General features: G+C 35.9%; 2 protein-coding genes across 5 annotated transcripts in view; one reads left to right on the top strand and one right to left on the bottom strand.

Moving 5' to 3' along the window:
- Nucleotides 1-2,980: 2,980 nt before the first annotated feature.
- The window catches only part of LOC127875281 (uncharacterized), a 157,401-nt gene continuing 145,911 nt past the window's right edge, over nucleotides 2,981-14,470 (bottom strand). The window contains exons 1-2 of one of the 4 annotated variants that reach the window (XM_052420231.1): nucleotides 4,926-5,035; nucleotides 2,981-4,643 (exon numbers count right to left, since the gene is read on the bottom strand). In XM_052420231.1, the coding sequence (XP_052276191.1) occupies nucleotides 3,762-4,643; nucleotides 4,926-4,928 (885 nt within the window). In that variant the 5' untranslated portion in view covers nucleotides 4,929-5,035 and the 3' untranslated portion in view covers nucleotides 2,981-3,761. Of the gene's footprint in view, nucleotides 4,644-4,925; nucleotides 5,036-14,470 lie in introns of those variants that run through there. The other 3 variants (XM_052420234.1, XM_052420232.1, XM_052420229.1) reach the window with 3 other exon arrangements.
- The window catches only part of LOC127875282 (uncharacterized), a 171,987-nt gene continuing 162,057 nt past the window's right edge, over nucleotides 4,541-14,470 (top strand). The window contains exon 1 of the mRNA XM_052420236.1: nucleotides 4,541-4,702. The gene's annotated coding sequence lies outside the window, so the exon portion shown is untranslated. The remainder of the gene's footprint in view (nucleotides 4,703-14,470) is intronic.

Consider the following 14,470-nt stretch of genomic DNA (forward strand, 5'->3'; position numbering starts at 1 on the left):
CATTTTGACGTTGTAACGTAACCGGTCAATTTCTATGATAAGATTTTCAAATAAGTAAACCAGTTTCGAATAACGAAAGTAATCCTATGCTAAAGTCAGAAGAACGCTATTAATGGAAAATGTAACCATATAAGACTATAAGACTTAAGACTTAACCCCATCAAAGCCGTTAAAGTTGCCTAAATAAGCCTTTCATGGTGGACCACATGATATTCCCGCTATACTGGACAGACTGGCGAATACATACTGATATCAAAGCGCTGAAGGCACCGAAGTTGTTCGGTATTGCATAATTTAAGACGTAACTTATTTTTAAAAATTATTCGCAGGTATGAAATGAACACACGCCATTCAAATTTATAAACAGTGTGTCATAACGCAAGGGTCGAGATTTGTGTGCACTTTTTATAATCCTATTTTATTCATAGAGATAACTTAGACAAAATAACAACAACATGGCCCTTTTTGAACGTTCTGAAAGCATAAAAAACATTATGAAAATGGTAATGAGAACGGAATATAAAGACAATTTGAAATCACCATCATATTAAATGAATATTGTTGGAATGTTGATTACCTATCTCACTAAGAATATAATTTCATGATTAAAATACCCTGAACAAAACTTTTGATTCTTGACACCATATTCAAAATCAAAATATGCATTAAGATAATTGATGAAAATAAATAATAAATAAATCTTCGAGCAATACTTTTTACTCAAGAATTAGGTAGTGATAAAGACAGCCCTGTTGACCCTTTGTTGTTTATGCATTACTTGTTACCATAGCAGTTTACACGGTGTCTACAACTCTGACCTAAACATAGGTATAAAGCACTAATGCGCTTTTTCGCCGTAGCTTTATTACCCAGCTTTTCAACTTTAATGACTTTTACATAACGCCAGCAGACGCGCATGGATATTTTCGAACATGTCATAGGCTGAAACATATGAACTTTGGCTACATCACTGAGTCTGTGCTCAGCGCAAAGGATGTAGCACTGTTCAGTATAAGGAATTCCGGAATTATGTATGTTTAAACGACACAAATTGTGGCCCAGTTATAATTACGCGTTAAAATCCATCTCAAAGAATTTCAGGGCCAGTACTCGTTCACTTAATCGTTCGGAATATATAATTGACTACCGATAAACACAGTGTTTGCTTCAAGATGAGAAAACAAACGTTACCGAAATAGTATAGTGTCACGATAAGAGGGAAATCGTTCAATTATCCAACCACAATGTTTGCCGTACTCGGTCAGCACGTCTGGAAATCGTTCCTGAACGCCTGGATAGGCTGCCCTTAGTTTCAAGTTTGCTATTTTTAATTCAATTTTGTATCGAAAAGCATTGTGCTTAAATGTGCCATTTCCAATTCGCAATGAGAGTTTTAATCACCCTCGTCATGCGAAAATGGGTCTTATTCCATATGCGCCCATCATATTTATAGCTCACTCAGTCTGTGCATCTCTCAGTCTGGTCAGGAGATACACAATGAGACCATAACACATTGAGTGATTTTATAGCGAACAGCATCGCCTCTGACCAGACTGCGCAAATGCACATGTTGGTTTTAAGATACGCTAGCCGAAACGCATAAGACCCATTTTCACATGACGCAGCTATGAAAGTGTTATTTAAATGTGTCGAAAAGAAAACTGCGTTTTAATCAAATATTAACATACGATATATTTTGAAAGTGAAGAAATATACTCCTAATAAGGCATGTGAGGGCATATATAATTTGCACTTCCGTAGTATAATTTTATCTACTTACACTTATGTGTGGTTTGACAATGATAACACACATTTCATGAGGTGAATATGCGACTTACAAGTAAAAACAAACACAATAGTTAAACTTTTGTTTTCAATTTATTAATTTAGAAACGTGAATTGCAAACTTTATTTCAAAGTCAGCATTTACGCCGACTAACTTTTTAAAATATATTTCTTGTTATATTTAGTTGTTTTTTAATATTCGGTTTTAGCGATTATAAAGCATTTTTGATGTTGTCTATAGTATACCTGTAGTAATTGGCGAACTCATGTTCAACGTTTTATAAATTGAGAACTGTGAATATAAACAAGCTTAACCTTCAACTATTGCGTTGTTAACAACCGTAAATTTATACAAAAGATCGCCGCTATGTGTTAAGAACAAAAGAAAGTTTCCCAGAAAATATCAAATTTAACCCCGCTGTAGAATAGGGACCTACAATGTATAGGTACCTGTGTAGAAGCATGAACGAGGTTACGAAACAGAATTCTTGTTATATTTAATTGTTTTTTATATTCGGTTTTAGCGATTATGATGCTTTTTTTTTTCTTGTCTATCTTATCCCTGAAGATATTGTTGAACACATTTTCAACGTTTTATAAATTGAGCATACAAACAAGCGTAACCTTATACTATTGCGTGGTTTTTCCTGAATCTATTAATAGCATCAGATTATGAATGACCTGGACTACGTCATTAAGACGCAGCAGATAGTGGACTATTTTATTCATTCATGAACATTCTCTTCCGCGACACGTATAATACAATCATTGTTTACTGATTCTTTTCTATATTAGCTCCGTTCGTAACTATTCCATTTAACATGGTATTCACATAACGTTTCGATTTGTGAATGAATATAGTTGGAGTATATCTTTCCACGAATTGTCATACTCAAGCGTTATCAGTATAGCTATATCAATAAATAATGAGATTTCTTTGAAGATGGTCGTTTTACGGATACATGTTTTGTAAAGACAAAGAATACAATACCAGGTAATGAATTTAAAACATGATTACTACGGATCCATGCATTTCATGCAGTAACATTTCTTGGCGACGTATTTCGCTATTTTGTCCCTGTTAACGTTTCGCTGTTACGTTACGCTTTTTTTACCACATGGACGCTTCCCAATTTTCTAATAATTAAGCTTCATTGTTTTAGTATATATGAAAACTAATTTTTTTTTTCTCGTTTATTAAAAAATGATGTAAACACAAAAATATTCGAACATAGAAAGGTTCTTTGCATATCGTTGGTATGTATATAAGTAAACATTGTTTTATTCAGAAACGTATTAAAATGTAAAGTATACATGTTTGTGAGGTAGTTTAGTTATGTACAACTTATGCTTTTAAAGTGGGGTGTTAAATTAATATATACTTCGAAATTATACACAGTTGAAACTCACACATGTTTTGTAAAAATAAATATATAAATATATAACTTGTAAAAAACGTACGTATATCATTAAAAATACACGTAATATTGCCGTCCCACAGACTTTCCTTAAAGAATATTATCTGTAACATGTACTCCAAGAAGAACATTTTTTTCGGATTGATTAATCTATGGCTATGACTGTACTCAACGTCTAGTTGTGCATCTTAAGTCATAAAACGTAAGATGCAGTTAAAATTTGTTTTCTTAAAGTAAAAATGTATATATATAAAGATATTGGCATTTTGTAAAGCTTTCAAAAACTAACGAAATCACAACCAAAACCATATAAATCGATAAAAAAAATCAATATTGGAATATTGGGTATATAAATAACGTATAGTTTAGCATTCACAGTATAAAAAGCGTACATAATTTTAAAAAAAGTTTGTACGTTCAAAAATGTGTAGTTTTAGTTACATTTAAACATTCGATGCTGTCCAATTCATTTCATGATAAGAGACTGTTAGTTTGGATGACCGGATGATCAGTATTCAGCTGTTTTCAGAACGAAACAAAAAAATCACGGAACAATTATCAATAAACCACGTGTCTTTCATCGAACAGTCCGTCAAATATGTGCGCATTCCCTTCGACCGACATGAAGTTCCGGGCCTTTTCCGACCACGCCACCATGGTTTGCGTGACGTACTTCCGGTCCGCGTCCGTGTACCGCCTTAGGTACTGGGCAGGCATGTCTAGTATCTTCTGTATGGAGATCTCGTTATCATGCTTTAACTCGCGTTCTCCACGAGCCGCCATCATGTCCAGAATGCTCTCGTCCAAATGGAGACTTCCGTCGGAGTCGTTGTCCATGGACTCTCGTCTATCTTGGACAACGGAAACGCCGCCTTGTCTGAAGTATTCCGGATGGTGACAATTGTGAGCATAGTGATGCTTCAGAGCTAGGTCCCATTCCGTCTGCTCCTCGAGAGTTTCCAACTTCCGGAAACCCACACTTCCGTCACCGAACATAACGGCGTAGCCTAACGCTTCCAGTGGCGAGAACTTACTCAGATCATGTCGTAGAATGTGATCTTTCATATTATCCGATAACTTTACACCGATTTTAAGACACAGCTGGTAACATTTGTCCAACCAGCGGCGATGGGAGACGACAGTACGCAAATGCCCCTGGACACAAAGGACTACCAGATTATCGTAAACACGCTGAACCTCTTCAAGTCCGGAAGTCGATTCGTCTTCCGCACTTATAGTTAGATCGCGGACGCTGTCCTCAACGGCGTTCCGTATAACTCTGACGTCATAGTCGTCGTTAGGGACGCCCGACCCTATGGTTCCCGCGAGCCAGTTGGTGACCAGCATATTGTAAGCCCGACAGTACGCGCGGTATGAGGTCTTCAGTAGTGGGACGTTCTCACGACAACATCCGGAATCATCGAAGTGAATTTTGCTTTCCTGAATAATAAGATTGTTTACAGTTTAAGGGTTTTTTCATAACCGGCTCTTTTTACCCGGTAAGTTATTTTTACACTTTTATACTACAACAGCAATTTTAATATGTATCTACGATGCTACTGCTACAGCTTTGGTTAAGAAACTAAAAGACGCTGCAGTATTATTGAAGGCTAATCTAGATTGTTATTGCGTTTTTTTTAACTATTTAAGTTAGCGTATATGGTTATATGGTGCATAGATGGTTGTTTTACAATGCATAGATTACTGAAAAGTATGTATTACCATTGTTTTAGTTAAATGTTTAACAAGCAATTATAAAATCATGTGCTCTTTCATTTAATTAAACTTTGTTGGTTGACGTTAATAAATAGTTTGCAATCTGTAAAACCCTTGGTTATCAGAATGGCTATTTTTAAAACTCTGTGTATGGTTTCCCAGCGGATTTTACCAAAGCTATTTTTAAACCTCTTTATGTACGGTATAGCATGGTTTTTACCAAAGCTATTTTTAAACCTCTGTATGTATGGTTATCCAATACGTATGGGGAATGACCAACGCCTGAAGGTACGGAAATTTTAGTTTTTGTTGCTGTGTTTAGTTTCGGGTTTACTTGCAGAGTCTGATGTGGGGTTGGACCAATCAATTTCGAAAATTAAAGTATTATGAAACCAGAAAACCAACTGCATGCACAATGAAATGATGATCAGTGACAATTTATACGATGCAATTGAAAAACCTTTGATAATGCTATTTGGGGCGATTTTGTTTCAAATAACTATTTCGATTACTACAAAATGACTGTATTAAGTTTGTGCAAAATTAATGTTACGATATGAAAGGAATTCCATCTCAATATTGTAAACAGAAATTGCAACATGGAACTTTAATGATTGTATTATTCTTTCTTAAATCCTGTATTGCATGTTTCATTCCATGTTAATATATATGGTCGACCGAGGAAATGAACGAAACATTTTAAATTGTAGTTAATTCATATTTATATTATTATTTTGTTTCATGGTATTCCACATTCTATTCGTTTAGTAAATAACTAGTACCAATACAACTGAAGCAAATATACCTAACATCCACAGGTGGTTAGCATGTGGCTATGACATTAGATTTCATTCGGAACTCGCGCGCTGTGAGTTTTTCCGATTTCTGAGCGCGCGCGGGAGGTACAAACATTGTCATTAATACAGTAATGGCCAGTAACGTAGATATCCGATTTGCTTCCCATTCAGTCGTGGATAATAAGTATTTAAACGACAAAAGTGTTTCTTTTAGGAAATGCCAAAATTCAAGTCTTATGTTGTTTTTATATTACTATTATTATTAATAATATCACATAACTAATATAACACTGGTATACATGTATGTCAGACGTTTAATACTGGATTAAAAGTTCAGATGTACAGCCGCCTATACGAATGGGTCCAGTTGCTAAAATTCTTTAAAGACACGAAAAACAGACTTTTTCAGCTGTATAGTAATGTAGGAACCTATACAAACGGCTTGACATATGCAATATTTCTTTTGAAAAACATTATTATCGTTCTTGTTTTTTTCGGCATGCGTTATAGATATAGCAAATAAAAGTAATGTATGTTAAAGGTCGTTAGGGATGTGCCTTCTAATCTTAAGGTTCAAGTCTTTAGCGAATAATTTTCTTTACAGATTAGATTAAAGAAAAGCATCACAATAGAGCTATATCAATTAGACATATAAATATCCAACTGTTATGGAACGATATATTAGCTCTAGTACTACGAATGGACCGAGGATAGTAAGGTTTTTGTTGTTTGGTACTTGTCTGTATGATTTTAAATATATTTGAATAGTATAATATATATACAATTGAGTCAATGTCTTGATAGTTTCGTTGACAAACTTCCATTACGCACAGTATATGCAATGACATAGTGACGTGACCGAAGCTGTTTACATGTACATGCAGCATTATATTGTGTAACATAGTATTTTTACAAATTAAACACGATCGAGATTAGTTAATCTAAAGAAAAATGATTAAACCATGGTATGTTTATCAACTATAACGAACGTTTGAGAGGAAAAAGTGGTGTTTACTATTAAGCAATAAGAGAAATTATTGATTCACTCTCTTTTAAAATATGCTAGTCAGCTTTTGTTTGTACCTACCGCGCGTGCTCAAATATCGGAAAAAACCAGGCTGGAGAGTTCCGATAACATCATTTTCAATGATAAACAATCAAAATATATCGAAAAATCAACTTTTCACTTATTAATATCATTGCCACACGCTAACCTACGGAATCCTGATAGTGCCATCTATAATCTCGCCCTTCTTTCATCAAGGGCGACACTAGACACACGAAGCGATACACGATATTTTGCGCGACAGTCGCGGCGACGCACGATATATTGCGCGACAGTCGTGGCGACGCACGATATATGTACACGATATATCGCCCTTGTGTAGGTAGCCCAAAAGGCGATATATCGGGTTAAATATATCGTGCGTCGCCGCGACTGTCGCGCAAAATATCGTGCGTCGCTGCGACTGTCGCGCAAAATATCGCGCGTCGCCGCGACTGTCGCGCAAAATATCGTGCGTCGCCGCGACTGTCGCGAAAAAGTAGTGTGTATCGCTTCGTGTGTTGTGTCTTGCGTTCAAAGGGCGACGCACGAAACACGAAGCGACGCACGATATTTTGCGCGACAGTCGCGGCGACGAGCGTTATTTTATTATTAAAATATCGCCCATATTATCCGAATCTCGTGTATCGCGGTCTATTTTCAGACCGTAACACTAGACACACGAAGCAATCTACTCGATATTTTGCGCGACAGTCGCGGCGACGCACGATATTTGTACTGTTCAAATATCGCTGTAAAAATATCGCCTGTCGGCTGCCGCGTTTTTGACGATGCTGGAACAGCATCGTCCAAGGTCTGATAACCATAAAAAAAATCACAATGGCGACCTATGTAAAAGACCGAGCCAGTCCGATTGAGATAACTAGATTTTTCAGTTACTTCCCTTTTGCATTCGCCACTGCGTAGGAGATTGCTCGTCATTGATAACATTCTCCCAGCAGAGTTGTCGTTCGTGTTTCAACATTCAACAATGGCCGCCCCCATGAGAGTCTCGATTAAAAATTTTCTTACTGCATAAATTGGCTTGTTTCGCTATTTAGAAGCTGTCATTTAGGATATATGAATAATTTATTCACTAAATCTCCGCTTATGACAACAATAGTTGGAATTCGAAGGATATATACTCGATGTGAATGAAGGACTTTCTGGATCGTAACAGATTGACACGGCAAAACTGGCATACTGGTATTTTTAGTTATCAATATAAGTCACATTGTGCTTTATAAATTGTATTCGAGCATTTTGCGACTTATTGAATGACTATGATACCCGATATCAACATTTCATCGGGGATTTGCAGATCACCAAGCTGTCCTGAAATTCAACATTGATTTCAAACTCTTTACTGGTTTGTACTCTTTCTTAGTGTTAGTACTTTTTATCATTTTAAAGTTAAATGAACTGTGTCACAGTAAAAGAGACATTAAGGCGATTGTGGCCAGTTTGGATCTAGATCAGCCTGCAGTCGCTTGAAAGCTGTTATCTTAAAAGCGTTTTTCTGACAATAACAAATAATTTAATTGGATACTGATTTGACTGCGCTTTTTCTGTGACCTGGCTCAAATAATAGAATTGTCATTAATCAAATTATTTATTTCGAACATTAATCAATTGTTTTTCTTATCCCTCGGGATCAATGACTCCAGCACTTTCCTGTTGGAAATTGAATACTGCTAAAGGCGATGCTAGGGGGCGTGAGAGATGTTGCACCTTCCAGTATCGCTCGATTGTTCATTGTCGGCTCGGGTACTACGTACATGTACCCGGGTAGTCTTAAGTATACTTACATGTATCCCGGGTACGGTAAATATACTTAAATGTACCCGGGAAATTTAACCCTAAATCAGTCGTTGTCGACTTTTTTTTGTAATAATTATATATACACATTTATGTCAATTTTCTGTAGAATGGCCTCTATATTATCGGAACACATACTCAAAAAGCATGTTGATGCAGTGTCTTTAAGATAATCGGTTGCGCGTTTTACGACATCGGGTTTTGGGCGCGAATACAACTCGGGTACAGTCTAATATGGACCGAGTACAATTACGTTTATTTACCGTACCTGGGTTACATGTAAGTATACTTAGAGTACCCAGGGTACATGTAAGTATACTTAAGAGTACCCGGGGTACATGTAAGTAGTACCAGAGCCGACAATGACCAATCAAGCTCCATTATCCCTCATGAACCGACTCAAAAAACCAAGTCGGCAATATTTGACTTAATTTTTGGTTTGGTTGCTCTCGAGGGATCGAACATTTCAGAATCTTCCTAAAAGCCCTACGGGTTTGATCCCCAGAAGCGACATTGAAAACTAGCATACTTTGTTATCTAAAAGACTGCTAAACCTGATATACAATGATAATGTGAATTTTCTCTCACATGATGTTCATCAGTCATATTATATAAAAACTTACAGCAGTAGTAAACAACTGGACAATAATTAATGAACGCATCTTTCATGTGTCTTTGACACTTTGATTTTGACATGGCCTAGATTTAAATATGTGACTGGACTTTACCAGCACTCTTGTAACAGAGCTAAAGTTTAAATGTACCATTGAAGATCACCTAAATCCAGATTTGCTATTATAGACGTGTGAACAGTTTTAAGGGTGTGACAAGTAAGCAAAAATTGGTCATTACCCAGAGGCCACAACTGATCTATGACTGTATTAAAACAAGAAAAATCCGTGCCTGATTTAGATTTCCTTAGATAGTTCAATAAAAACTAATTTCATAAGCCTGGTAACAGTTTAACGGTAATGCTACCAATGTGTCACACCAGGGCCTTGAATTTGAAATCAAGGACATGCATGGTCATTTCTTCATGAAATCAGGACACAAAATTGTATTTTAAGTCCTTAATTGACCTGGCTATAGTTCTCAGATTATTATAAGCTCAATCAGTATATTTATATCATTATTTATGATTTGTGTATTGTAAACATATACACAATCATGCAGTTACATGATAGCAATAAATAATATCAAAGCTACCCATACTATAAAGGTCATTGACAAAGCCTATGGTCAAAATGTGAACACATTGAGTGTAATCGCCCTCTCGTGCCAGCAAAAACAACACGTTGACAGGTTGTCATTTTTGACAGTTCTACTTTCACTTTCATTTTGTGATATCAAACTATTAACAATTATGTGGCTGAGAAAAATATCGCCATTGCTTTTTATGCCCCCGGTAGGGTGGCCTATATCAGTTGAACTGTCAGTCAGTCAGTATGTCAGTCTGTCCGTCCGTCCTAAAACTTTAATGGTCATAACTTTTTTAATATTGAACATAGCAACTTGATATTTGGCATACATGTGCATCTCATGGAGCTGCACATTTTCAGTTGTGAAAGGTGAAGGTCATCCTTCAAGGTCAAATGTCAAATATAAAGCGTCTGTCTGTCTGTCCGAAAACTTTAACATTGGCCATAACTTTTTCAATAATGGCGTGCATGCGTATATCATGGAGCTGCACATTTTGAGTGGTGAAAGGTCAAGGTCATCCTTCAAGGTCAAAGGTAAAATATATGGCTTCAAAGCTGCGCAGCAGGGGACATTGTGTTTCACAAACACAGCTCTGGTTTAATATATTTTCTGCACATTTCTTAAAAAAACTTACATCAATACACGATTTTCTTAGTTAATTCAATCATTCCTGACAGACTTGTGTACATATTTCGCTTACATATTGACGCGCGTAGGTAGGACCGCATTACCGCTTTCGAAATGTGTATTCATACTATTGCCTTCGAGGAACTTATCTGATGTTTGACGGAAAGGGCCGAAAATGTGCGAGTGTGGGTCAAGTTCCCTACAGGTACTACTTTTCCGTTCCCCCAATTTTTTTTCCGTACCTAAATTTTTTCGTACCCAACTTTTTTTCGTACCCAATTGTTTTTTCGTACCCAATTTTTTTTTCATCACCAATTTTTTGTTCGTACCCAAAATTTTTTCGGTCCCAATTTTTTTGTTCCCAAATATTTTTTCGTATCCAAATTTGTTTTCATACCCAAATTTTTTTCGCAAAATTTTTGTACCAAATTTTTTTTTGTACCAACATACAAAATTGTTGTGATTGTGGTGATGTAGATAAACTTAACTTGATGCTTTTATATCCATCCTCTCAAAAGCATCGTCACACCAGTACTGTCAGTACTTTGATTTTTAAACGGTGTTACAGTAATTTTTAACCATTTATTATCAATACTGCTGACCTCTACACACTTATAAAAGATTATTCTAGCATTAGTAAACCGAGTACACATTAATTAATTTTCATAATAATTTTGATATATATTGACAAGTATATGTTTAAAACTATTCAGAAATTTGAACAATGGAGTAAAATTTCTATCAATTTTAAGATACTATATCATTATAATCTGTATCACTTCTAATAGGATTGCAGATTTGTAGATAACGTTTAACTTCAACACATCACTATTAAATCGGAAGATTTTTTATCAGTACATGGGTCATCATCATTTAAAGGTTATCCAGATTATTGACGAGCAACATTATGTCAAGTCTATTGATACATTAATTAGACGGTATTGTTGTTGCTGGTATTGTTTTACCTTTTAAATACCTTTTATAGTGCTTTATCAAATAAATTTACGGCATAAAAAAAACTGCAAACAGTGCAAACAACAATTTTATAATATTTATATTGGCTAACAAGAACGCTTTTAAAGGGCGAAAAACTTCTTTTTTTTCATATTGTTTAACAGGGTTGCAGATATAATATAAATGACTATTATATAATTATTTTCAAATAAAGTTCACACTGTTACTGTTGTGCATGCCTAATATGATTTAAACAAAAAGCATGTAATGCACGTCGAACCGTAGAATCGAACAACTTATAACTCAACCTTGGGAACTCAGTGTTATATTAAAAATCGTTATTCCAAGCGATTTTCCTATCGTCAACTATACGTTTATATAAAATATTTATGTAATATTTAATATTTATTTATGGCCAGATTGAAGTATAAGAAGCGAATAGCTTTCTATATCAATCACATACATTTTAATTGCTGATCAGACATAAACATTATTATAAAATAATATTATATCAAAAGATATATATATACGACATGATGCACATGCATGATGACGTAAAAATATCCCCTTTTTGTCTCCCATGATTTTTTTTAAACGCGACAGTCGACAGGCGATATTATTGCAGCGATATTTGGACAGTAAAAATATCGAGCGTCGCCGCGACTGTCGCGCAAATATCGAGTAATGCTTCGTGTGTCTAGAGTCGCGGTCTGAAATCAGACCGCGATACACGAGATTCGGATAATATGGGCGACATTTGAATAATAAAATATCGCGCGTCGCCGCGACTGTCGCGCAAAATATAATGCGTCGCTTCTTGCGTCGTCATTTGAACGCGAGACACGACACACGAAGCTGTACACGATATTTTGCGCGACAGTCGCGGGGACGCACTATATGTTTGTGCGACGGTCGCGGCGACGCATGATATTTTGCGCGACGGTCGCGGCGACGCACGATATTTTACGCGCCAGTCGCGGCGACGCACGATATATTTAACACGATGTATCGCCTTTTGGGCTACCTACACAAGGGCGATATATCGTGTTAAATATATCGTGCGTCGCCGCGACTGTCGCGCAAAATATCGTGTATCGCTTCGTGTGTCTTGTGTCGCCCTTGATGAAAGAAGGGCGAGGTTATAGTTGGCACTATCCGGATTCCGTACTAACCACCTGTGACATGCACTATATCTTGTGAGTATTGCATTGACATAATTTCACATAAGGCAAAACAAATATATACTGTGGATAAAGGAAGATAAAATGCCACTCACTCTCTGGACAGCCATATCGGCATGAAAGTGATTAGCGTTTCACTCTTCATTCTCTTCGTTCTCAATATGCATGTCATAGAAGTAATAATATCTGCAGAAATTGGCAATGTTATGTTAAATTTTATTTCAGAAGTATTGATATGTTGAATTATCTTGAGGAATGTGCAACAATTACCTCCAAGCAATTATGTAATCTTGTAGAATCTGTAACCATGAATGAAAACATAGAACAGTGGAAAGATTCAATACAGAGCGAACAAGGTCCATCACGTACTGGTAGAAACAAACTTAGAACATATCGTATTTTTAAGCATGATTTTGATACAGAAAGTTATGTGAAATCTAAAATGCCCATGAAATATATATCTGCGTTTGCTAAATTCCGGTGTGGGGTGGCACCTATTCGACTAGAAACAGGAAGATATGAGATTTGCCTGAAAATTAACGGTTATTTCCAATTTGCAATTTATCAATCGAAAATGTTCATGTAATACTTAAAGGGGCCGTCCAACCGATTTTGGAATGTATTGAAGCTTGTCATTATATGCTTTATATTGATAAATTTATACATGTGAACTAAACATCTCCAGTAAAAAAAAAACAAGAATGCATTTTTTTAAAAGGAAAAAAAAAGTAATCCTCAACAGGACTCGAACCACTGACCCCTGGATTCCTGGAGTAAAAAGCCTCCCGCCTACACTACTCGACCGTCCACGCTCAAATCCAGTGCGGACGTATTGTTTAGCTATATAAGCAATCCTCGTAGTTTTCCAAAATATCGAATCGCGTCGATACGACGCTTTATCTGTTGGACGGCCCCTTTAAATGTTCTGCGTATGTTAACGATAGAAATGTCTTATTACGTTAGGCTACAGAAATAGACAACAACTTTATTAATATGTCAGACCAGGATAAATTTATATTTCTTTTTCGGCATAGCTGTTTAACGTCACTTTTGACCTTAGATTACCTTCATTCGTGATAGGTCCGAAATGAATAAACCCGAATTGTGCATTGGCTAATAATACAAAACATTGGATGCATATATCATTTGAACTGAAATATGAATATATTGTAAATTACATGTAAAGTACAGTAAATTAAAAACTGTCATGATACAAAACATCCTCTAAAGATTACATCGAAACGCTTCTCCTTAGTTTACGAAGCAGTATAGCATTAAACACATGTCTGTACAATTAAAAGAATCTATTTTATCCCACTGTTATAGCGAATTCGGTTGATTAAAGCCCCGTTGATTAAATATCATCTATAATCAACGGCAGGAAATGACGTCATAAATCCAGCGAAATTATCAGTCAAACTAATTCTGTTTAAGTAAAAAGGTTTACTATATAAAAAGTGGGATAAATAGAATAATAGATTAGTGTTGATTTTAGATCGCCAAGGCTCGTGCTTTTTGTTTTCTAAGCCTCGCATGATAAACCTGATCTATAATCAACACTAACCAATTATTCTCTATGTTTACCAATCGTGATACATCGGCTCCGTAATAAAATGAAATAAATCGTCTGCTGATCCAGAGTGTATGTTTACATGCCGTAGCGGCCACACTAAACACTACAAAAACAGGCTAGATTGCACTTTACCGGTAGGCAGTTGTTTACCACTATTGACAAAGCGGGGGTTTGGGGGCGGTATCCCGCGATACTCAGGAAATATAAGGGTGTTGGAAATATATCTGTCTTTGATTTTTTATAATCCATATTTGCGTTTATTAGTGTAAACATGTTTCTTTGTTCATTTTTTTTTTATAAGGTTCTGTTTTTCTGCAAAAAATTCATATCACTATGACTAACATTTGTACACATTA

The sequence above is a fragment of the Dreissena polymorpha genome, chromosome 3 (assembly GCF_020536995.1).
Source record: "Dreissena polymorpha isolate Duluth1 chromosome 3, UMN_Dpol_1.0, whole genome shotgun sequence".
NCBI lineage: Eukaryota > Metazoa > Mollusca > Bivalvia > Myida > Dreissenidae > Dreissena > Dreissena polymorpha.